The 26,716-nt window shown below is 40.4% G+C and overlaps 1 protein-coding gene across 3 annotated transcripts in view; it reads left to right on the forward strand.

The window, feature by feature from the left end:
• The first annotated feature begins 1,443 nt into the window (after nt 1-1,443).
• The window catches only part of SIDT1 (SID1 transmembrane family member 1), a 95,400-nt gene continuing 70,127 nt past the window's right edge, over nt 1,444-26,716 (forward strand). For all 3 annotated transcript variants that reach the window (XM_063704037.1, XM_004036073.5, XM_004036072.5), the window contains exon 1: nt 1,444-2,264. In XM_063704037.1, the coding sequence (XP_063560107.1) occupies nt 2,043-2,264 (222 nt within the window). In that variant the 5' untranslated portion in view covers nt 1,444-2,042. The remainder of the gene's footprint in view (nt 2,265-26,716) is intronic.

Raw genomic sequence — 26,716 nt, forward strand, 5'->3', positions numbered from 1 at the left:
GCCATAATAGAACTCCATAATCCTAGAGACTCCTTTAACTGGTCACACCAGCTAACCTCCAGGACCTTCATAGATTTCAAGTTTATGAAATGTTGTTGAACTTTGAAAAGAGGCATAGATATTTTGAATACAACAGTTTAAAGTCATTCAAATTCTGGATGAAATTATTTTGTTATGCTCCTCAAAAACAGTGAGTTCTATTTGAAGTTTTACCCCCAGACTCTCCTTTGAATTAGTATTTTTGCCCATATACCCATATATTTTCAAGAAATTTCTTTCTTCCCTTCCTTCCTTCCTCCCTTCCTTCCTTCCTTCCTTCCTTTCTTCCTTTTGAGATAGGGTCCTGCTCTGTCATCCAAGCTGGGGTGCAGTGGGGTGTTCACAGCTCATTGCAGCCTCGACTTCCTGGACTCAAGCAGTCCTCCCAATTCAACTCCCAAGTAGCTAGGACAACAGGCGTGCACCACCACGCCCAGCTATTTTTGTATTTTTTGTAGAGATGGGGTTTCATCATGTTGCCCAGACTTGTCATGAACACATGGCCTCAAGCTAGCCTGCCTCCCACCTCAGCCTCCCAAAGTGCTGGGATTACAGGCATGAGCCACTGCACCTGGCCAAGAACATTTAAAACTTTAAAACTGAAAATTGTCCTAATAAGGAGTCTACTAACCTAATCTTCCATCAGCGTTGTTTTCTGATTTCACAGAAAACTTTACAACAAATATATTGCATTCATTCTTGATGTTTTAAGAAATTAAAGGAATTAGACAAGGTAAAAACAAAAACAAATCTATCTCTTTAAAGATGGCAAGGACTAGGATTTTAATCTGTAATCTTAAATTTTTGAAAAAGATCTTTTCCTTCTTAATGACTTCTTTTCAAATGGTCCTTCAGGTTGAACACAATTACATTCTTTTATAGTATACAGTAATGAAGCTGAAATAAAACAGTGAGTTCTCTTCCACACATAAATTGTGATTGTTCAATGTTCTGCAAGGTCTTCTGATGGCCCCATTCTCACCCTGCTCCTTACCTGCCTCTTTAACTCTTTAAATCTAATCCCCTAATTTTTATCAGAAAAGTATTTCCTTTTTACGATAGGCTGTGGTTTCTGCCTTTAAAAAAACAATCCTGGGGATTCTCCCGGAATCTGGAAGAAGTCATTGCAATGGTAAAGTAGGTAAGAGGCTGGGGTGGAAAGAAATGCCTTCTGCATAAATCTAGTTAGTCTGAGTCGTTTTTTGACAACTTCCGGGACCAGACTTCAGGCAGTGCTGGAAATTGTTCTCTTTACCATATCTTTTTTTTTTAACTGTACATATTTACATACATACACATATGGTGAGGGAGAGAACGTGATGACGTGAGACTCTCCATGGAGAGTAGGAGGTAATAAAGAAATAAAACAGGTGTCTGAGGAGAGGTTCTATTAGAGAGGGGAGAATAGAGAGTAATTATCGTTCAGACAGGCAAGAGTTCTCTGCAGGTAGCAGCCTGGGAAAGCGAACTCGCGCACCCTCTTGGGGGACGGGCTCTTTTGCTTTCTATTTCTTCTCCTGCAGCCAGGGTGCACACGTATTTGAAACAGACCGAATTTCCTCCTCGATGTGGGGTCAGGTTGACTTTTCGAGACTAGCGGGTATTTCTTTTTAATGACTCCAATGCCCTTTTATTATTGCTGTTATTGAGGTTGAGGGAGAAGAGATCGGTCTAAATTCTGGCTGGGTAAGTGGGGGGATTCTCGGCGATGAGAAACGGGGGACTTAGAAGCCGGAGGAAAATCAGCAGCCCCACATCTCCACTTCTCCAGTCCCCCCTACTCTCCACCCGTGACCTCCAGTGGAGACCCCAGGCGGCAGCATCAGTATTTGATCGGCCCTTCGTCAGCACGCTGCCAGCCCTGGCCGGCTGGGTTCGCCAGGCATCACCCGCTCGGCTCTGAAGCGGACGCCTGTCCCTGCACCGGGCTTTGGAAGGACCCTCTCTGCGCTCGCCCCCTCCCCAGGGTGGCTCTGCTTCCGAGCCCGGGCGCAGTGCCCACCATGCGCGGCTGCCTGCGGCTCGCGCTGCTCTGCACGCTGCCCTGGCTCCTGCTGGCGGCGTCGCCCGGGCACCCGGCGAAATCCCCCAGGCAGCCCCCGGCACCGCGCCGCGACCCCTTCGACTCTGCCAGGGGCGCCGATTTCGATCATGTCTACAGCGGGGTGGTGAACCTCAGCACCGAGAACATCTACTCTTTCAACTACACCAGCCAGCCCGACCAGGTAAGACACTCGCTCCCCTCGCTCGACTCCTAGAACTTGCCAGATCTCAGAGCCCCGTCGCTGCTTTGGAGTCCCCTGGGAATTGACCTTGGGAGACTTCGGGGACCAGGGGACTTTCGTTCCCTTTCTCCTCCGAAGCAATCGCTGCCCTGCCCGAGCTGCCGCAACACGCCTCGGGGACAACTCTGCTTCGCCTCGCGCCTCCCCTGGCCTGGTCACGGGCATTGCTGGGCTTTGCAGAGGCACCAGTTCCCCGCACCGTCTGCGGGTCCTGGGTCCCTACTGGGCCTTTCTCCAGGAAAGTCCTGATTTCTAGGGTTGCGGGGTGTGGTGTGGAGTGCGAAGAAGAACCGCACCTCGGTTCCTAATCCCCTGCAGGGAAGAAACCTAATTTCAAGTGGCTGATTCAGCCAGACCCTTCTATTTCATAGCGCATGAGGAGGGAGAACTGCTCAGAATCTAAAATGGAAATTGTGTGAAAATGGACGGAAGCTGCAGAACCTCTGTGCATTCAACAGTCACTTCCTGCGTTTTTGTGCCATTGTCACACGTTGTGCTTCAGAGACGCCAGAAGACCTGGGCAAAGACGTGAGAACTGCAGCCATCAGCTGATCCATCCAGGTTTTGATTTTAAATAAGGATGGATAATTGTGTGAAAGTTCTAGACCTATTTTTGACAAAAGTTGAGGGAAGATAAGGAGGGAAAAATGTTCCAGTGACTATCCCTTTGACATATATACTCCGATTATATAACGTAAGAAGATGCATATAGTTCATTTCTTTCCTCTAGTATGGTACCTCTGGAGCACTGGGCGGGGAGAGAGAGGGAGACAGAGAGAGAAAGACAGAAAGAGAGACAGAGACTCCCCAGTGTACCAACTTCTGGATCTTCTTCCCATATAAATGTGTTTATATATCCCTTACTATACCGGCATCCCCTACCCTCTAGGGAAATTCCAGAACTAGATGACTGGGTTAGCATGATATGCCTCCCTCTGATTCTCACTCCAGATCGGAACTAGAAAACCTCATCACTTCCCAAAGTGAGGGTGGTTTGTATTGAGCAGGGGGGACCAATGTGCCTAACACTGCTCCTAGACATCTTCCAGCTGTGTGTAGCCAGAAAGTGCCCTGAGTGCCCCATCTCCAGTGTGGCACCAAATCCTATGGCACTGTTACCATGGCAGCACAGCCCTCACCCTGCTCTGTCCTCCAGTAACCTTCAGGTTGTATGTTCTGTAGCGAGCAGAGTGGCTGTATGCAGAGCCATTTCATGGTAGACAAGGGAGAGGCTGCAGTTTTTGTTTCCCAAACCCCACATACCCAGCCTCTTTCTATCTAGCGTGGGAGGACTCATCGACTGGCTGACATGTTGCACATGAGGTGTGTTCCTAGTCCTGTGATTGGCTGGGAGCAGAAAAAAGTCTGAAAACTCCATGATCTCTGGAGTAAGTCTCAGCTTCCCCCTAAATCATTGGTAAGAAAACTCAAATTACATGTGCTAAGTAAATCCTGACATCAGGCTTTGGTATTTCTTGCAGTTCTGCATAGAGATAGAGCATCTACTTGTGAATTGTTGCCTTTACATTTTCCCCTTGTACTGTGTGAGTTTTGCACTTGAGATCACCTGGTTGACTTCCCTAGTAAACCTTGAGATATTGAGGGCAGGGGCAAAGTCATGTTCATCTCTGCCCTCCAGTACCTAGCACAGTGAATGGCACATAACAGGTTTATAAGCCAGGCATGATGGCTCACACCTGTAATCCCAGCACTCTGGAGGACAAAGTGGGAGGATTGCTTGAGACCAGGAGTTCAAGACCAGCCTGGACAACATAATGAGACCCTCTCTCTACAAAAAATTAAAAAATTAGCTGGGTGTGATGGCACATGCGCCTGTAGTCCCAGCTACTTAGGAGGCGGAGGCAGGAGGATCACTGGAGCCCAGGAATTTGAGGCTGCAGTGAGCTGAGCTCTTGCCACTGTACTCCCACTGGGGACAGAGTGATACCCTGTTTTTTTAAAATGTTTTTTTTTTAAAAGAAAAGAGAGACTTATAAAAAAACATTTAGTTTTTTCCAAAAATGAACAAATAAGTGAATAAAGGGTTATTAGCTAAGGCTAAATAAAATGAAATGTATACTGTTTTCAATTCAATAGTTTGGAAAATGTGAGATCATTTCAGATAAGAACATAAAAACAAATTTCTTTCATAAAACAAATTTGGTTTTTATAAAAACACATTTTAAAAATTGTTCTATTATGCCCTATTTTGTCTGTGTGTGTTAACATGTCCTTTATTTTATGTAACAGTTTTGAAAATATTTTTGAATGACACAGTAAAAGGTTGACGACCCAAGCAGTCCCTAGAATTTTTGTTAAAATATTACTAGTCTGAGAAATACAAAGTTGGGAACCATGGGAACAGGAGATAACAAGAATTTCAATTATTTTAGTGCCAGTATTCTCAATATAAGCCAAATGTCCTCAAATTTTACAGCCTTCTGGGACCAATCTTTAATATGCAAATGCTGTAGTGGAGCCCTCAAAAGCCACTTACTCTGGGAAATTAACCTCCTCTCCTACCAGCCAGTATTCCTGTTGCTTTCTCCAGAGGAGACATTTTCTTGATCTGTCTGTCCAAACCATTACCTTCAGTTCCTACTCTCTTCTTGGTTCTTCTTATCCTGCATAAGATATCAGCAGCCCCTTCTTGCAGGTACACAAGGCTGTTGGATGTAGCAGAATTTTACTGAAGGTTTGGAATAACATAGAGGAATGACATCATAGCACAAGATAGGTGATAGATTAAATCAGAAACCTAGGCCATACTGTTCCGACAATTTACCACCAGGGGGATTTCAAGATAGCGACGCTCTCTTTCAGGCGCTGGTTTGTCACTATCTTCTTGGCCATCCCCTCACACCTCCTCAAATGCTGACCCCCACCCACTAAATTTTTGTTACTCTCCCATGTTGTGCAATTTTTGCCATCATTGCTTATCCCACACTCACTAAGAGGCTCTGTTAAATAGAGATGTATGACCCCAGACCTACAATCTTTAGAGCAGAAGCTTGGACATGACTGGTTTCCCTTTAACCTGAACAAAGTCTTGATAAGGTAAGTCTTTCTAGCCTGCAGGTCATTGCCCACCTCCCCTCTTCAGTGCAACAAAGAATTTGGTTTAGGGAAAAAAATGGCTAGTTTTTGAGCTTTAATCTTTGTTTTCCTCTTTCTTCAAGCCATTGTTGCTTGCCATTATTTTTCCTGTGCCTTGGAGGAGAAAGTCTATTCTAAGTTTAGGCTTAAAGACAGGAAGCTGTTGTGGGAGCCATCGCTCCTAATCTTTCCTGTCAGCCACTGCATCTCCCATACCAAACTGTCCCAGAGAACTATTTTGCCAAGCTTGTGTCATACTAGTTAGCTGCACTCAGCACCAGGAAAAGTCTCATATGCCTTCCAGGCATAGGGTAATGTAAATATGAAGTTGCCTTAAAAAAAATCACTGAGAGAATGGAATGACTGCTTCAAATAAGAATGATGAAAATAATAATTGGAGTTGCAAGTTAGGCAAGATCATGATTCATTTCATTTCTCTGGAAGGAAGTGTCTGGAGACTATCTTTAAAAGGAGGAGGGCTATACTGTGCAAACAGGGTGTTCTATAACCACAGGGCTCAGCCAGGCTAGAAGAAAACTACCTTGTTGGGAAAGTTGCCAGGGATATGTTTGACTGGGACAGAAGGCACAAATGCAGGTTTACTGGGAAATGAGAATACTCTTGTAGAGACAGGTGGCAGCAACAATCAGATGTTTCTATTTGAGCTAGATGGTGATAAGAAACCCTTAAATAAAATCTAACCACTGGGCAACAGGCTGTCTTCTCTGAGGTTTCCCTGTAAGAATTTATTTTGCCACAGATTTTTTAATTTGAAATATTTCCCTGGAAGTATTTCTTTTATCTCATTTATTAACTAAGGCATTTATCTTTTAATGACATATATTATGCTTTTCCATGCCCAAGGAACAACCCTCATCTTTATTAATATAAACCAGTAGTTGTATACCTAGAACCAGTTAAACCAGTCTCTTGGATCCAGATTCAAAAAGCCTACCCAGTCCTTAAGAACAATGAAATGCCCATGTGGACACTCCAGTGGTAACTTCTAGCTATATGCATTACTAATTATATGGAAGAATTTAAAACTTTGATATGATGGCCTGAGTTCTCCATGTCTCGTATAGGAATGCTTACTCTTTAAGTACTGAGGCCAAGAAGCCTCCTCTGCTGTCCCCCCACATCCTTTTGCTGAACTGCACTAGTGCTTGTTGGAGGAAAGACTCATCTCATTAGCACATTAGCTGAATGATTGGACTGTCTCAGTCCGCCTTGGCAGATATAACAGACCACCATTGGCTAATCTCATGTCTGGTGAGGCCCTGCTTCCTGGTTTGTAGACAAGCTCCTTCTTGCTGTGTCCTCACGTGGCCAAGAGAGCAAAGAGAGAATAGTCTTTCACGTGTCCTCTTCTTTTTTTTTTTCGAGACACAGTCTCGCTGTGTCACCCAGGCTGGAGTGCAGTGGCGCGATCTCAGCTCATTGCAACCGCTGCCTCCCAGATTCAAGTGATTCTAGTGCCTCAGCCTCCCTAGTAGCTGGGATTACAGGCATCCACTATCACGCCTGGTTCATTTTTATATTTTTAGGAGAGACAGGGTTACTCCATGTTGGCTAGGCTGGTCTCAAACTCCTGGCCTCACGTGATCCACCCACCTCAGCCTCCCAAAGTGCTGGAATTACAGGCATGAGCCACTGTGCCTGGCCTCATGCGTCTTCTTATAAGGGCAGCAATCCCTCCATGAACACTCTTGTGACCTAATTACTTTCCAAAGGCCCTATTTTCAAATCCATCCTATTGGGGATTAAGTTTCAACATGTGAATTTTGGTGGGGACACAAACATTCAATCTGTAGCAATCACCTCCTACATTTTTCTCAGAGACTCTGAAAACAGGGCATCAGTGTGTGTCATGGGTTGTTTAGGAGATAACATTACTCCAGTTATGGGTCTGATGTTATGGAGGAGCTGCCTTCTGCCTACGCAGACTTGATAATCAGGTGGTAAGTTGTGTGATGGATTCTGTAAGCCTGTGCTGTCCAGTGGCTATTGAGCGCTTGAAATGTGACTAGTCTGAATGGAAATGTGCTGTTAAACATAGGATACATACCGGATATTGAAGACCATACAACAAAAATAATAGAAAATGTGTCGTTAGTATTTGTATGTTGTGTTTAAGTGATAATACTTTTGATGTATTATCTATACATCAAATATATTTATTAACTATATATATACATCAAATATATTTATTAACTATAGTCATAAAATTAACTATATCTGTTTCTCTTTACCATTTTAATGTAGTTACCAGAAAATTTTCAAACACACATGTGGCTCACATTTTATTTTTATTGAACAGCAGTTCTCCAAGTACTATAAGATTTAAGAGAGAACATACCTCCTCCACATAGCTTTGTTGGAGGAAATGAGACTTGAGAAGGTTATGGTAGGTAAGCAGTATTTTGGTCGGCAGAAAGAAAGGGGAAAGGCATTTCAGATATGGAAAAATATATCCAATTTATGTTTTGGCAAGACTACGTCAAAGGTGGTATGGTATATTTCTTCCAGAAAGCACATAATTTCTAATTGTGCCTTTTTTTACGGTAGCCACCATTGATCATCATTGCCTAGTTCCATGAATTCATTAGGAGCAGCAAGATAATGATATTTTAATTCTATTATTTATTTTTCATTTTATGAGCTGGAATACTTCTATAACGGGAACCTTCACCTTGTGGGCTATTTGGTTACCTTAAGCTATTGTTTGTAAAGAAAAAATGAAATAAATGCTTTATTTCTTTACCTTTACCAATTTTTAAAATAATGAGTTGGTCTCCTAATAGCCTATAATGATGATCAATGAGATTTTACTTAGCATAATCATGAGCTTATGCATTTAAACATACCTGATATATTTTATTCCATTACAGTTATTATCCTTATTTAAGTTTAAATTGTTCATCTTTGGCCAGTGAAAGGCAATTCAAGTTGGCTCCTGAATTCTTTTGGTAAAACTCAAGTGCTCTTTGACAGCTTCCTTGCTTTCTTGCATGAAGTTATTCCTTTCCCCAACCTGCAACCAGTCATTTCTGCAGGAAGGTCCAAGTCTATTCCTTGGAGCAATAGAGTTCTTAGAGACCACAGTCTGGGAACTAGGGGTCCTCATTAAGAATGAATTGGTAACCTTTTTCTAAGCCTTTTCAGTGGACATGCTAAGAAATAGATTATAAGTTTATACTATTACTTCCAATTCAAATTCAGAAATATACGGTTTTTATTTAACCCCATCCTTAATGGAGGATATCACATCCACATCTTCTTTCATTCATGCCAAAAATCCTAGTTCTCAACTAGATCAGCTTAGTTACTATCTTAGTGTGTTTGTATTCCTTTGAGGTTGGGTAATTTATAAGGAATAAAAGGGTTATTTGGGGAGGCCAAAGTGGGTGGATCACCTGAGGTCAGGAGTTCAAGACCAGCCTGGTCAAAATGGCGAAACCCCATCTCTACTAAAAATACAAAAAAGTAGCCGGATGTGGTGGCCCATGCCTGTAATCCCAGCTACTCAGGAGGCTGAGGCAGGAGAATCACTTGAACCTGGGAGGTGGAGGCTGCAGTGAGCCGAGATCACGCCATTGCACTCCAGCCTGGACAACAACAGTGAAACTCCGTCTCAAAAAAAAAAAAAAAAAAAAGTGTTATTTGGCTCAGTATTGTGCTGGCTGAAAGATGGCCACTTGGAGAAAGCCATAGGCTGCTTCCATTCACGGCAGAAGGTGAAGGGGAGCCAACCTGCACAGAGATCACATGGTGAGAGAGAAAGCGAGAGACAGAGGGGAGGTGCCAGGCTCTTTTTAACAACCAACTCTCATTGGAACTAATAAAGTGATAACTTACTCATTACCATGAGGAAACAGGTGGCACCAACTTATTCATGAAAGATCTACCCTCATGACTCCACACCTCTCATTAGGTCCCCACTTTCAACATTGGGGATCAAATTTCAGCATGAGTCTTGGGGGACAAACATCCAACTACAGCAATTACTCATTTGCTTTATCCCCAAAGAAACACACAACCATTTTAGAAAACAATACTAACATTACTACCAACAATAAGATGACTGGAAACAATTTAAGATTTATTTATACAGTTCCTTTTCTTAGATTATATTTCATCATGGGTGTTGAGTGAAATTACTGTGCTTTAAGGTAACATTGCATAGACCCTGTTAGTGCTATCAACTTGTTAGGCTCATTGTTTCATTTTACTTCTGAATTTTAGATATTGCATCTTAATTTAGTTTGAAAATTAAAAACAAAAATCTGCAAAACATGGGATATTCAAAGCATAGCTTCTGTCCTTGTCTTCTGTACCCCCTTCCCCCTCTTCCTATACAAGTAACCATTAAAAAATTTATAAGGTATAAAATAAATTGTTTTTTTAAAAAAAGTTTTTGTCTTTGTTCTAATGGTTTCCTTTGTATTAATACATTTTATAATGCCCTTAGTCTCCCCTATTTTTTCTATTGTCTATTCATCCTCAGTGATAAGCAATATTGAAGTTAGCTGATACCTTCACCCTCTCTTTCTTCAATGCCAAAATCTAAATAACTAGTTAATACCCTTAAAGAAAGTAATGAACTTATTCTATCAGATATTCTCTCCATTCATCCTCCATTTTTGGTAAGTTGTATTTGCGTTGTTAGAGTATATAGCCATTACGAGCTATATTGTCTTCCTTCTAACAAACTGTCAGTCTTAGTTCAAATATACACACACACACACACACACACACACACACACATATATTGAGATGGAGTCTTGCCTGATGACATTTCTCTCTGTCACCCAGGCTGGATTGCAATGGTACGATCTCTGCTCACTGCAACCTCTGCCTCCCGGGTTCAAGCAATTCCCCTGCTTCAGCCTCACAAGTAGCTGGGATTACAGGCACCCGCCACCACACCCAGCTAGTTTTTGTATTTTTAGTAGAGAAGGGGTATTACCGTGTTGCCCAGGCTGGTCTTGAACTCCTGAGCACAAGTGATCCGCCCACCTCGGTCTTCCAAAGTGCTGAGATTACAGGCGTGAGCCTCCGGGCCCAGCCAGTACATATATATTTAAAGTTCTAGTCCTTATGTTAATGTCATCCAATCATTTCGATTGTCTAAATTTTATTCTCCAGGGAATATTGGGTTGGTGCAAAAGTAATTGCAGTTTTTACAATTAAAAGTAATAGAAAAACCCACAATTACTTTTGCACCAATCTGATACTTCAGGGAGGACTCAAGAGAACCATATTCTCACTTTCATGTTTATAACAGCCTATATGTAGCCTTTGTACTTGAAGGTCTGTTTAGCTGGATATAAAATCCTTGTCTCACATTTTTTTTCTCTGCTTTTTCAATATGTTACTCCTTCGTCTTCTGGCAAAAGTGAAAATAAAATGATTTTCCTTCCCTTATAAGTAACTTTACTACCTGGATTCCTGAAAGACTTTTTTCTTTAAAATCCAGTAGTTTTACCAGACTTTATCTAGTAGGTCAATTCTTCTTTTTCTTTTCTTTTTTTTTTTTTTTAGACGGAATATTGTTCTGTCACCCAGGTTGGAGTGCAATGGCACGATCTTGACTCACTGCAACCTCTGCCTCCCAGGTTCAAGCAATTCACCTGCCTCAGCCTCCCCAGTAGCTGGGATTACAGGTGCATGCCACCACGCCCAGCTAATTTTTGTATTTTAGTACAGACAGGTTTTCACCATGTGGGCCAGGCTGTTCTCAAACTCCTGACCTCAAGAGATCCACCTGCCTCAGACTCCCAAAGTCTTGGGATTACAGGTGTAAGCCACCACACTTGGCATTAGTAGGTCAGTTTTTCCCAGGTATGTGATGTAACTTTTGAATATGCAGCTTCAGTAATTTTTTATGTCTGAAAATTTTTCTTAGAGTTTTTAGTATTAGTTTGTTCCAATGCTTGATTATCTTATTTAGGGATTCTCTTTTTACTTATGTTGGCCCTTCTTTGGGGTTTTCTATAATTATTTTTCCAGAATTACTTTATATCTTTTTAAATATGCTGTCTGAATTTAAAGTTTTTTCCTTTTCGTCTTCTATTTTCCTTAAGACATTATCATGGTATTTATTATATTCTTAATGTTTTATAGACATGGCTTGTTCACCATTTGAAATAATGTTTTCTGCTTCTTTTTTTTTTTACTTACAGTGACTTTGTATGGAACATAACTGCAATCCTTGTCTATTGCTCAAGTGTTTACATTAGATTAGTATTTCTTACCTTTAGAAGGGAACGGAAGATCTGGGTAGCTTTCCTAGCATTCTGTTGTGTTTGCGAGGTAATCAAAACATGATTTTCTTTCTGAGATCTGCTTCCATAGCTTCCTTCTTCAATTTTATGGAGATTTTCTCTTCCTTTTTCCCCTGTATTCTCCATCCTTCTCAATTTGGATTGCACTCCCATAGCTTTTCCTCAGACAGGGCTTTTTCTAGGAAGAGACTTTTAATTAGTTTTTGCTTGATTGTGTGTGTGTGTGTGTGTGTGTGTGTGTGTGTGTGTGTGTGTGTGTGTTTGTTTGTTTGTTTTTCAGATGGAGTCTCACTCTGTCACCCAGGCTGGAGTGCAGTGGTGCGATCTTGGCTCACTGCAACTCTACCTCCCAGGTTCAAGCAATTCTCCTGCCTCAGCCTCCCAAATAGCTGGAACTACAGGCATGCACCACCACGCCCAGCTAATTTTTGTATTTTTAGGAGACATAGGGTTTCACCATTTTGGCCAGGTTGGTCTCCAACTCCTGAACTCAGGTGATCCATCTGCCTCAGCCTCCCAAAATGCTGGGATTACAGGTGTGAGCCACCACGCCCAGCCCAATTAGTTAGTTTTGAGAATTCATGAGGCCAACACTGTTCCAGAATGTTCTGTACTTCCTGAAGCATCCTTACACTTACCCAAAAATTGGAGCCTACGAAACCCTCCTCAGTTTTAATTGCCGTTCTCAGATTGGCACTGCAGTCTTCTCACTGAGCACTTTTTGAAGGATTTTGGGGTTCTCTGATTCTCAGAGCCATCAGAGCTCCATGCCTTTCCTCTGCTTCTACCCACACAATTGCCACTACTATGGAGGTGTTGAAGCTGTTGATAACTTGCTCCCACCCACTCATGTTTCGGGGTTAGTGGGGATACCTTGCCAACTTGGGGTTTTTTGTTAGATGTTTTCCCCAGAATGTTGGTTCTGTATCCCAGTTGCTCTGTTTTCACAGGGGATATTCAGAAAGATTAAAAAATCTATGCTGCTATTGACACTATCTTCACAGAATTCTGTATTTATTGCTTCTTTTTCTGTAACTTTAAATTTTGAAATAACTTCAAACTTACAAGAAAGTGAGAACAGTATAAAGAACACCAATATGCCCTTCTCTCATGTTTCCCAATCATTAACATTTTGTCCAATTTGCTTTATTATTCACTCTCCCTATAAGCAAATTATTTTTTCCTGAAACAATTGAGAGTAAGTTGCAGACATGCTGCTCTTTCTTTTGTCCCTAAGTACTTCAGTGTATATTTCTTTTGAATGGGGCTTTTTCTTATATAACCATTGAACAGTTATCCAAATCACAAAATTAACCTGTATAAACTGCTACTATTTTATATAACTTAGTCAAATTTCACCAATTTTCCAATAATGTCTTTTAATAAAAAAAGGTTTTTTGTTTTGTTTTGTTTTGTTTTTTTAATTTTCCCTTTTTGGTCCAGGATCCAATCCAAGAACACACATTGCATTTAATTATCATGAGTCTTTTTGTTTGTTTGTTTGTTTTTTTAAATGGAGTCTCCCTCTGTGGCCAGGATGGAGTGCAGTGGCATGATCTCGGCTCACTGCAATCTGCGTCTCCCAGGTTCAGGCTAGTCCCCTGCCTCAGCCTCACAAGTAGCTGGGACTACAGGCACGCACAACCATGCCCGGCTAATTTTTTGTATTTTAGTAGAGACCGGGGTTTCATCATATTGGCCAGGATGGTCTCGATCTCCTGACCTCGTGATCCACCCAACTCGGCCTCCCAAAGTGCTGGGATTACAGGTGTGAGCTACCACGCAAGGATGGTTATCATGAGCCTTCACTTTAATCTTAATCTGGAACATTTCTTTGTTCTTTCTTTGTCTTTCAGGAGTTCAACATTTTTGAAGAGTATAGCCAGGTTTGGAGAATGTCTCACAATTCAGATTTCTCTGATGTGTCTTCATTATTAGATCCAGGCTATACATTTTTGACATAACACGCAGAACTGGCACTGCATCCTTAGTGCATCGTATCAGGGGCACATGATATTGTGTTTCCCTATTACTAGTATGGTTAACCCTGATTACTTAATTAAAATGGTTTCTCCCAGATTTCTCCACTGTAAATTTACTGTTTCCCTTTTATAATTAAAAAGTCATTTGTGGGCCAGGTGCGGTGGCTCAAGCCTGTAGTCCCAGCATTTTGGGAGGCCAAGGTGAGCAGATCCACCTGAGGTGAGGAGTTTGAGACCAGCCTGACCAACATGGCAAAACCCCGTCTCTACTAAAAATACAAACATTAGCTGGGCGTGGTGGCGTGCACCTGTAATCCCAGCTACTCAGGAGGCTGAGGCAGGAGAACTGCTTGAACCCAGGAGGCAGAGTTTGCAGTGAGCTGATATTGCGCCATTGCACTCCAGCCCGGGTGACAGAGTGAGAGACTCTGCTAAAAAAAAAAAAAAAAAAAAAAAAAGTCATTTGTGAAGTAATAATACTTGATACTACGTAAATATCCTGTGCCTCACCAAACTTTCAACAACTAGTTTTAGCATCCACTGATTATTCTTGCCTGAATTAGTTATTACTATGATGGTTTCCAACTAGTGATCTTTAAATTCATTGTTCTTTCTACATTTATCAGTTAATATTCTACTGTAAGAAAGAGATTTTTCTTCTCTCGTTTATTTATTTACTTATTTCTTTTATTTATATCAGCATGGGCATATAGATTCTTATTTGATCCAATTATTGCTTTCATTTACATTAAAATCTTGTTATAAACAACCTACCATTCTAAGTATTTTATATTGTGGGTATATATTAAGAATCTCTCTCTCACTCTAACACAGAAATTAAGTTTCCTCTCTCCTCTCCCCATCACTAGCAAAATGATATTTCAGTGGCTTTTAAGGAATCACAAGGAAAGATGACATGATCGGTTGTCATCCAGTCATCTTGCCTGTTCCATCGTCCAGATTATCTGTTGGATCACATGCAGATCTACCCCTAGACCACTTAATAAGTTTACTAATTCTCAGTTTTGAATTTGCAGTTAAAGAGATAAGTACATAATTTCTTTTTCATGAGAAACTGAAAGCCTGAATAGTGAAACAAATTATATCAGTAATACCTAAGGCAAGGACTCCTGAGTGCCTGATTTTAGGACCACAATTTTACTCAAGTCATGGACTGTTGAATTCTCAAGACATTTTTTATAGTGTAAGTTTTCATTAGTGGTTTCTGAAATATGATAAACTTTGCATTATTTCTGGGTAGTGAGATTGCAGGAGATTTGAATGCTGTCTTCTGAACTTTTATGTATTTCCCAAATATTTCAGAATAAACACATTTTACTTTTACGTAGGCAAGGAAAACAAACAACTAAGAGGCAGAGCAGTACTGGGGAAGAGCATGGGGTGGAGTACCAGGAGACACGTGTTTTTATCCCTTTACCTGAGGACCTTCAGCAAATCCTGTTCTCCCCCTGAGATTTATTTTCCCCACTGATAAGATGAGAGGATTGCATTTTTAACCTTTATTGAAGCATTAAGAGTCATTGTTCTGATATTTTTCCACCATGTGTCAGACTGTAATTTTTTTAACTATAGACAAGTAGAATAAGATTCTTGCCAAAAAGAACATTTCTAACTCTTTGTCTCATAAAAAGAAGCAAATGAAAATTTTACTGTTGCTTTAAAACTCCTTTTTTTTTCTTCCTTTTTAGAAGATTCCCATAGGGTTCTTCACTTCTTGAAAGTGATTTTGTTTTGTTTCCATCCATTCCTGCCACATGTGCTGAACTTATATTTCAGTTCCCTTTTTTCCCTTGCTGGCATTCCTGCTGAGTACCATGTCAATAAGATTGCTATCATGTTGAGTTTGGCTTTTTGGTTGTCATTTTGTTTTACTGTTTTACTGATGTGATGGTCCCTTCTGAGATATTTTAAGCATCTGATACAATGTATAGAAATTTTCAGAATTTCTTCCTTTCTTACTTTTGGTTTCAACTGTTATTTAAAGTATCTTCTATGTCGTTTCTTTCTCTCTGTGGACTTGAATCTAAAAGATCAAGAGACTTGGTCTTGAAGATACTTGTGTTACCTTGAAACGTCTTTGTTGCTGAAAGATACCAGCATTTCATTCTTCTTTTCAAATAGAAATAACCACACAGTTTTCATGTTACCACATGTTGCCATGCAGTACCCCAGAGTATGTTAACCAGCTCTTCCTACATTGTTTAATTTTGGAGCTAACAAATTTCATGTCAACACACCAAGATGGTGCACTAATAATTCTAAAGCACGTCTAATGAGCTATTTGAAATGGGGCCTCACTATGCTTTCTGCTTATTTGAAAAGGAAAATATCAAGCATATCATGGATGTGCCAGATGATATAATCAGTCTTTTTTATTTCACACACACATAAAAACCAACTTCACAGATAGCTAGAAGAGCTGATTTTGAATGTTCCCAACACAAAGATATGATACATGTTTAAGGCAATGGATATGCTAATTACCCTGTTTTGGTCATTACACATTCCATACATGTATCAAAATATCACACGATCCCCAGAAATACGTGCAATTTTTACATGTCAATTAAAAATAATAATAAAAGCAAAAAACTTCTTTTTTAACAAGAGTGTTCTGTTCCTGTAGAGGAATGTTCTTATTCATATGTGGAGGCTAAAAAAGTTGATCTCATAGAAGGAAAATTAAAGCTGAGTGTCATACAGCAAATATAAGTTATATATTAAATGTTGTTAATAATAAAACAAATTAAAAATTATTTGTTGAAATAATTCCTTACTTTGAATTCTCGTTCCCTCATTTTTTTTTTTTTGCTGTGACAATAATAAACAAAGAAATTTATTTTGCCATTAGAAAGAAGGACATGGAGATGCTGATTTTTGTACAAGATTGAATAGGGCATTTTTCAGCAAGTTGAACAAGAAGAGTGAAGTTGGTTTAAAGGTATCTTATATTGAAAAGTGTGTTCAGAGAAAGTTGAATATACACCTTCTTTCCTGATAAGAAAGCTATTTATAATTCACTTTCCTGTCACAGCTCCCAAGAACCAGGAAGTTTTCTCCCTATTTGGACTGCTGAAAAGCATTTTAGGAGCTATTTCTCAAATCATAATTTTAAGAAACTTTCTTTTGGACCTAGCCTTCTACAGTTGGTCTCAAGACTGGCCAGGGGTGCTAATACATAATTATTAATAGTAAAGTATGATTAATTTAAAGGTGAAGATCACCTATGTTTTGGTTAAACTCTAAGCATTTGAATAAAATACTTTATTTCTTAAAATGGTGGCAAAATTAAAGTTTATCATGAAGTAATATGTTGTCCTGAGTAAAAGCATTCCCTGGTTGTCTGGGGTACTTAGAGTGGATACCTTGGACCTTCAAGAGCATAAATACAAGTTTGCCCTCTCTCTGCCTAACCCAGGATTCTAAAGTATTTTGACATAATTTGCTTCCTCAGTGATACCTTCTCTCCACCCCACCCCCATAAAATTTCCCTCATTATTAACAACTTGCATTATTGTGGTACACTAATAGTGAACCAATATGTATTTTTTATTAACTAAATCTGTATTTTACATTGGGGTTCACTCTTGGTGTTGCACAGTTCTGTGGATTTTGAGAAATACATAATGTTGTGTATCCACCATTATGGTACTGTACAGAATAGTTTCACCCCCTGAAAATAGTCTGTGTTCCATTAATTCATCCTTTATTCTCTTCTCTTGAACCCCTGGCAACCACTGGTTTTGTTTTATTTTTACTGTCTCTCTAGTTTTGCCTTTTCCAGAATGTCATGTAGTTGTGAAGGAGTTCAGAACATGCCACTCCACAATATGCTACTCTTGGCATATTGACTATTTTGAGTTAAAACTACTTGAAAAACAACAGATGCAAGAAGGCCACTCTGACCTTCATTCTGTTTCTTAAAAGCAGGAACTGTAATTCATTTGAAAGATACTCTCTATATTAAAAGGAAAGTAAGATTCTCATCATCAAGGGTGGGAAGTTGTGAAAGAAGGTCCTCTGTACAAATGTTATTAGACTAACCCTTATCTTCCTGGCCACTTCTCCCTGCTATTAACTACCTTAGCCCAAGCCCCTTTGCCTTGTCACATTTTTACAATTTACTACTCTTTGTCTTATTCAATATATAAGTATTCAAATCTAACTGTGTCTTTGGGTCTTCATTTCGTCATGAGGATGTCCGTGTCACAAAAAACTATATTAACTTTGTATGGTTTTCTCCTGTTGATCTATCTTAGACCAGTTTAATTTTCAGGCCCAGCCAGGACCCTAAGAAGGCAGAAGTTGAAATCATACAACTTGTAGCTTTTTCATACTTGCTTCTTCTACATAGCAAAATGTAAAACATTAAGGTTCCTCCGTGTCTTTTTATGGCTTGATGCCTTATTTCTTTTTAATGCTGAGTAATATTTCATTGTCTGGATATACCACAGTGTGTTTATCCATTCCTCTATTGAAGGACATCTGGTTGCTATCAATTTTGAGCAATTACGAATAAAGCTGCTATAAAATGTGTGTGCGGGTTTTTGTGTGGACATAAGTTTTCAACTCATTTGGGTAAATACCTAGGTGGATGATTGCTGGAATATATAGTAAGACTATGTTTAGCTTTGTAAGAGAGTGTCAAACTGTCTTTCTTCTAAAGTAGCTGTATCATTTTGAATTATCACCAGCAATGAATGAGAGTTCCTGTTGTTCCACAACCTCATCAGCATTTGGTGTTACCAGAATTTTGTCTTTTAGCCATTCTAATAAGTGTATAGTGGCATCTGATTGTTGCTTTGCATTTCCCTTTAATTGCAAAACCCAATGTTGTTGATCATATTTTCATATGCTTGTTTACCATCTATATATCTTCTCTGGTAAGATGTCTGTTTATTTTTAAATTTGGTTGTTTTATTCATTATTGTTGAGAAGAGTTCTTTGTAGATTTTGGATACCAGTCCTTTATCAGATAAATATTTTGCAAATATTTTCTCCCTGTCTGAGCCTTGCCTTTTCATTTTCTTAGTAGTATCTTACACAGATCAGACATTTTTATTTTAATAGACAATCATATTAATTTTTTTCATGGATCACGCTTTTGGTGATGTATATAAAAAGCTGTCACCAAATCAAAAGTCACCTCAATTTTTCTCCTATGCTATCTTTTGGAAGTTTTATAGTTTTTCATTTTACATTTAGACATAATCCATTATGAGTTAATTTTTATTAAAGGTATGAGGTCTCTGTCTAGATGGGAGGGATTTTTTTGCATATGCTGTCCAGTTGTTCTAGAATCATTTGTTGAAAATATCTCCCTATATTTTTAGCATTACACTATTGTGTACATGTTTACAATTATACTTTGCCTTGGTGCAAAGACTTGGAAGCAGCCCCACACCTGGTGCTCAGTGTTCTTATCACCATTCCCAACCTTCCCTTCTGCTGCCAGCATTGCTAAACTCTACCATTCTCTTACCACTCCCTTTCCCTATGTATCTGTGTCTCTCTGCTTCTCCTATCCTTTTTGTCTTTCGAATTTCTTATGAACATGGTCAGCCCATCAAGATTCTCCCTCTTTTCTGGGTAATATCCTGTGATTGTTTGAGGCTTTGCTAATGGCAAGCATATTCTATTTTCTTATAATAGAGGTAAATTTTGTTCTTTACGTTCTGATTCAGAGCCATAACAAATAATCTCAGGTGCTAGAGGGCTGATCTCCCAATTATCAAGGTTTTTCTATAGAGTTCCAGTGGTGGAAATCTGTCTTCCAGTGGCGGAAGATGAAGAACACATGTTACTTGGGCAGTCAGTATATATTTGTATTGATGTCATGTGCCATCATTTCCTTTATCCAAGTCAATGAACTTATCTTTGTCAATTCTCTTTAGCTACAGAAATATAATTGGGCTTGCATTTGAGACTTTATTTCTGGGTTTTTTTTTGTCCATCGCTAAAAGAAACATGTACAAATCCTTTGAACCATAGGAAAGAGGTAGCTATATTTTAAGAATTCAAAAGACCTTTAAAATAATTTTTTTTAAGTTTTTTTCTTGAAATTTTATTTTATTTCTTTTTAAACTTTTATTTTAAGTTCAGGGGTATACGTGCAGGTTTGTTGTATAGGTGTTGTGGGGCTTTGTTGTACAGATTATTTCATCACCCAGATTATTTTATCACTCAACTAAGACTAGTACCCATTAGTTATTTTTCCTGATCCTCTCTCTCCTCCCACCCTCCACCCTCCAGCAGGCCCCAATGTGTGTTGCTCCCCTCTATGTGTCTATGTGTTCTCATCATTTAGATTCCACTTATAAGTGAGAAGATGCGGTATTTGGTTTTCTGTTCCTGTGTTGGTTTGCTAAGGATAATGGCCTCCAGCTCCATCCATGTCCCTGCAAAGGACATAATCTCATTCTCTTTTATGGCTGTGTAGTATTCCATCGTGCATATATACCACATTTTCTTTATCCAATCTATCATTGATTGACATTTAGGTTGATTCTATGTCTTTGCTATTGTGAATGGTGCTGCAGTGAACATATGCATGCAGATGTCTTTATAATAGAATGATTTACATTCCTTTGGGCATATACCCAGTAATGTGATTACTGGTTCGAATGGCATTTCTGTTTTGAGGTTCAAAGTACCTTTTAAATCTCCCAATCTCTTCCCACTTAACAAAGAAGAAAACTGAGAGTAAGTGATATAAATTACTTGCCCAAAATCATGTACTAGTTTGAAGCATAGCCAGGAATGTAATTCAAGTTCCCAAGGGTATTTCCTCAAGATATTTCTACTAAATCACAAGATGTGCCCACGAGAGCACATCAGCTACGCTTATCAACAACAAAAATAATTTTTAAATATCATATTTTCACAGTCGTGTCTTTTGATCATGCAATTTAAGACTATGTCTGACTCCCTTACAATTACTGAAAACTGAAACCAGATTTTTTATTATCGTTTTCCCCCAACGAATTGTCCAGCCATCTGTTTGTCTGTGTACCAGGCAAGCTGAGTTGATACTAAGTAAAACTATAAAGTTGTCAAATTTTCTTTAGTGTTTCAAAGAGCCACAGCCTCCCATGAAACATGGTCTTACTCTGACTCCCTGTGGATCCCAGGGGGTAAGTTTTAGGTGTGTGTGTGTGTGTGTGTGTGTGTGTGTGTGTGTGTGTGTGTGTGTGTAGTGTGTGTGTTTTATTTTCATCAATGCTGGGTTCCTTCTTTGTGTCAGGAACAGGGTATCTTGGAGACCCGAGCAGTTGGCCTGTCTGTTACTTCAGGGAAGTGTTACTCCTGAGAACTGGTATTTCTGGGTCCCCACTAAGCCGCCATGAAGATAAGCCATGACAAACAGGACTAACCAACTGTTTCTGTCCCTCTAGATTTAACTGCCCTTTTGTGAACAACGTGACTCACACCTATCTTAAATAAACGCCTACCTGGAGCGTATGTTATGAGCCGAAAAGTTAACATTTGAGTGTCCACAGTTGTATTTTCTTCTTTTCTCCTGCCTTCTAAAAAATATCCTGTATTTGCCTTCCCTTTCTCTCCATATCACCTTCACCGGGGAGGAAGAATTATAGCTTTCTAAGAGTCAGACAATGTTCCTCTGGTTAACAAAGGGATAAACATTGGAGGATAAGGAGGGAGACAAACAGTGGTGAGATCTAGGTGTGCAATGAAGATTTGGGGAGGTTTGTAGACAGGGAGACTCTAAAATTGCTGTGAGGTGTGAGTGACATGGACAGAAAAGGAAAGAGGACATAGGTTCGTGCAGGGGTCTTAGCTACAAACAACAGAAAGCAACTGGCAAATATAAGCAGGAAAAGAATTCATTAAAAAGATATCCAGTAGCTCACAAAAGTAAGTTACTGGGCTCAGACAACATTTCGGGACCAAGGGAGACTACGCTGCAGGAAATTATAGCAGCAGTCATGCCACAGGAATGGTTTGCTTGGGGTTCTTCCCCCACACCACTGCCTCCACTGCCACTAGATGTGGTCACCCCTGGACCCTGCTGCTGTGGACCCTATTGATATCACCACTGCCAGCGAACTTGAAACTCTCCCTTCATTTTTGTGTCATTTACTCACAATTGAATGTACCAAATGGGCATATCCATCTACCCAAGCACGGGTCCTGTATCCGGCCCCTTTGACATCCATAGGCAGCCTTGCTTCCCGCAAAATTCACACAGTGGGTTGGAGGAGGAGTGGTTCCTCCAGAACATGCAAGGGTTTTGGATGCTGAGTAACCCCAAAACCAACCCCTCCAAACGTCTTCATGGAGGGAGCTGAAGCTGGGGCGTTTGTTGGAAACAACTTCGTGGGCCCAGACATAGGCAGGAACCAAGATGTGACAGGGGGAAAAGCTGGGGTGTTGCTGCCATCTACCTTCAACCATTAAAAGAGGAACATCTCTGAGCATCAGAGTGAATTCAAGTGGTATAGATCATCTCTGCCACAATGTTCTTTCCACAATTAAAAATGGTTTTCTCTCTTAAACATGGCCTTCCCTGAAGTCCCTTCTGCTTGTCTCAAGAAGTTGTCTTTGAAGAGGAAGATGTTTGCAGGTGATTGGTTTTGCTCATTTAGAAAGCAGTTTCCTTTAGGTAATACTTATATCCTGACAAACACGTATTTAAAGTTATAAATGGCTCCAGTCTGGCAATAAATTATATTACAAAAATAAAAGGCTGGTAAGTGTCAGATCACAAGTCTTACAATCATAACAATAATTTTCTACTACTTTTCCATCTTCAGAGCATTAATTAAGTAGGCCCCAGAATAGCTCTAGAAGATACTTGCCTGCAATGTATAGAAATAAAATCCAGGGCATAGATACTTGAGATCTGCCTCAAACCAGAAAAATAATTATTTTTCCTTTTTCAATCCCCTCACAGGAGTATGAGACCTAGCAAGAGATAGAAAGAGACACGAAAGATAAAGAGGAAAAAAGAAATCATGCACAGAAGATGAGCACATTCAGATACCTGTGAGGAGGCTGAACCAACCCAGGCTGTTGGCTGCCTTCCAGGAGCCAAGACTGGGGATGTCTAAAGCCAGAGGGAGGTCAGTGGGACTGAGACACCAATGAAGCCAGGCGTGGTGGCTCACGCCTGTAATCTCAGCACTTTGGGAGGCCGAGGTGGGCGGATCACCTGGGGCCAGGAGTTCAAGACAAACCTGGCCAACATGGTGAAACACCATCCCTACTAAAAATACAAAAAAATTAGCTGGGAGTAGTGGTGCATGCCTGTAACCCCAGCTACTTGGGAGGTTGAGGCAGGAGAATCTCTTGAACCCAGGAGGCAGAGGTTGTAGTGAGCTGAGATCGTGCCATTGAACTCCAGCCTGGGCAACAAGAGTGAAATTCCATCTCAAAAAAGAAAAGCAAACCAATGCAAAAACTGAGGAACCTGGAGAGACAGAAAATGATTCGCTCTTGGAGTGAGAGGCAAAGGTAGCCCAGAATTGGTTAGATTCTTCAGGACATAATATCTTCACACCAGTTTCTGTGAAAAATATCCAGGGCAGTATTTCCCAAAGTATGTTCGATGGAACAACTGCTCTTTAGGATAGTCTCACTATTTATTGCATGTTAAAAGGGTCCCAAGTGTAAGGGAGCTTAGTCATGTTTTGACTGCCCAATCTGAACCCCATTTGATATGGTTGGGCTGTGTCTCCATCCAAATCTCATCTTGAATTGTAGCTCCCGTAATCCCCATGTGTCATGGGAGGGGACCGATGGGAGGTAACTGAATCATGGGGGTGGGTTTTTCCCATGCTGTTCTCATGATAGTGAATACGTCTCACAAGATCTAATGGCTTTATAAAGAGCAGTTCCCCTGTACACGCTCTCTTGCCTGCCGCCATGCAAGACGTGCCTTTGCTCCTCCTTTGCCTTCTGCCATGATTGTGAGGCCTCCCCAGCCATGTGGAACCATGAGTCCATTAAACCTCTTTTTCCTTATAAATTACCCAGTCCTGGGTATTTCTTCACAGCAGTATGAAAATGGACTAATACATCATTCTTATGTGTTTGGGGGTAATTCTCCATTTCATGAGTATTAGCTAGAGGTAGAACCCCTTTTGCGAAAGAAGATCAACACCAAGCACTTACTTTCTCATCCCCCCTCTTATTTTTATCCCCCACCAAGCTCAGGCATGGGCATGTGGCCAAGGTGCTAGCAGTCAGATATGCTTTCCCTAGACTTTGACTTGGGAACCAATGATGCAAGAAAGCAGCTGTTCAGCAGCAACTGAGGCAACATTGAGTTTCCAGAAATGAGCATGGCAACATGGTCGTGGCACTTAAAACCTTCCAAAGGCTGTCTTTTGTCCTGAGAATAAAGTCCCAACTGCGCCAACATGACTTATAACACTCTTTGGGGTTATAATAGCCCTTTATGCACCTCATGCTCCAGCCAAACTGATTTTCTCTTAATTTTTCAAATATGCTTCTCTCACCGTCTCTCTTCTCCTTCCTTATGTCTACTACACTGTAGCCTTTGTTTGGAAATTTATCTTGCTCTGCCCTCCCCCTACTTTTCTGGTTAATTCCTACTCATCCTTTAAGAAAATATTCCCCCCAAAATCTATGTCATGCAATCCCACAGGAACTTGAATGCCAATATAATGGCTTGCTCATTGGCATCCTGTTTGCAAACTTCTGATGTCAAAGAGAAGAGTGCTATGTCTACACTGCTGATTAATGTATCTCCTGTGTCCAGAACAATGCCTCTTACAGGATAGGGAGTCAAACATTTATTGATTGAACAAAGTTCATCATAAAGTAGCTAGAAACTGACTGTGCATTTTTCTGTATTCTTGGCCTGCCAATGATTATCCTTCTCCTCAATGTTTTTCCATGTTTTTATTGAATTGAACATTTTAATATAAAATCTAGGTTATAAACAAAAGGATGAAGGCTTATATGACTATATTTATTCTAGATTATTGTTGGGCATAATGAAATTGGCTAGATGAGGTCTGGAAACTGCTTCTTTCTGGAAAAGTGCTCTGAGTACAAAATGCCGAGAATTTAAAAGTAAAGGGAATAAATAGCTCCCAAGGAATAAACTTCACTTTTCAATGAGATGAATGAGCTCTTCCAGGCTAGCTGGAAGCCAGGCTGTGAAAAGAAATTAATATCCTACATAAGACGGACTATATAATCTTTTTTTTTTTTTGCCCAGGGTGATTGGGCTTATAAGTGTGTCTCCACACACAGGAAACAGACAGTCAATAACTGATTGACCAATGAATGGATGGGAATGGAAACAGCTCTGCCTTCTGCACTCCCTGGTGCTCTTTGAAGTCACAAAACACAGTCCCACATCATCCACCATTTGATGGATGAAGCTGCCCAGGGAGATAGGTAGTCTGGTGTCACTGTTTCCATTCTACAATTGAAGAAACCGAGGGTGAGATAATTTAAGTGATTTGTCCAAGGCCTCCTAGCTAGTAGGTGTTAGTGCCCGAAATAAAATCTAGGTCTATATATCTTTCTTTATTATGCCATAAATGTACAGAAGATAGTTTTAAAGGCTGAATCAGACCACAGGAATTTTTAAACAGTCACATCAATAACTATAGAAATTATTTTCATGCTTATCTTTTTTTAAAAAGTATAACTTGTGATGGAAGTAGCTCAGCTCCCTGCAGTAGTTATGAAAAGCTTGGGATGAAACGCTCCATATAATGAGAATTACTAGCTTCTGATAAGAAAGGGATTCAGGACTGCAGGGCTGCTTTGCTCAGGGGCAGCTGTTTTTATACAACAGTCACTGGACTCTCCTAGAAGTCCCATCTTCGCTCAGCCAGCTGTGACATGCAATCCCATGAAGAGTCTTGGCAGTGCTAAAAAGTAAACTGAAGCACAATGAGAATTTAAAGAGTGTATTTGACCAAATAGAGATTCATCAATCAGGCAGCTCCAAACCAGAAGTGGTTTCCTGGGCTCAGCCAAGGGAACACAAAGGGAAGGCTTTGATAGAGTGAAAATAGAAATGAAGAAAAGAAAATATTTTATTAGTTATGGTTACACAACTGCCTTACTTGGTTTGTCCTGCTGGAAAGTTCCTAGTTACAGAGCTGTAAGTTAGTCTGTGGCTTCTGATTGGTATGCCCTAAGTTTCTTTTTTTTTTTTTTTGAAATAGAGTCTGGCTCTGTCACCCAGGCTGGAGTGCAGTGGCAGGATCTCGCCTCACCGCAATCTCCACCTCCTGGGTTCAAGCCATTCTCCTGTCTCAGCCTTCCGAGTAGCTGGGACTACAGGTGCCCACCACCACGCCCAGCTAATTTTTGTATTTTTAGTAGAGGCGGGTTTCACCATATTGGTCACGCTGGTCTCGACCTCAGGTGATCGACCCACCTCCTCCCAAAGTGCTGGAATTACAGGCATGAGCCAAGGCGCCCGTAATCCCAGCTTATGTTTGCATGTCGAGCAAGGTTCAGGACATTTATGAGGCCTAACTGGCTTTGTCTGCTCAGGAATTCTTCAGGTCTGGCCTCCATATTAATTCACTTTAACAGCAAGTAAGTAAAAGCTGAAGATAAGATGACAGTAAGGGAAAGGTAGAGTTTTGGAGAATGAGTCATTGCTTTAAAATCCTACAAACCTAATATTATGGGTTGATTTGTTTTCCCAAAAATATATGTTGAGGTCCTAACCCCTAGAACCTATCAATGTGACCTTACTTGGAAGTATCATCTTTGCAGTTGTGACCAAGTTAAGATGCGGTTATTAGGGCCCCAATCCAATGACCAAAATACTTATAAGAAGAGGGAAATTTGGACACAGGCACACACAGAGAATAGCATGTGAAGACAGACACACACAGAGGGGCCACCATGTAACAACAGAGGCAGAGAAGGGAGTGATTAGCAAACAGTGATTCACCCACTAAGGAATGCCAAGGGTTCATGGACACCACCAGAAGGCAGGAAGAGGCAAGGAAGGTTTCTATCCAGAGGAAGGTCTCAGAGGGAG

This window comes from Gorilla gorilla, chromosome 2, assembly GCF_029281585.2.
Source record: "Gorilla gorilla gorilla isolate KB3781 chromosome 2, NHGRI_mGorGor1-v2.1_pri, whole genome shotgun sequence".
Lineage (NCBI taxonomy): Eukaryota > Metazoa > Chordata > Mammalia > Primates > Hominidae > Gorilla > Gorilla gorilla.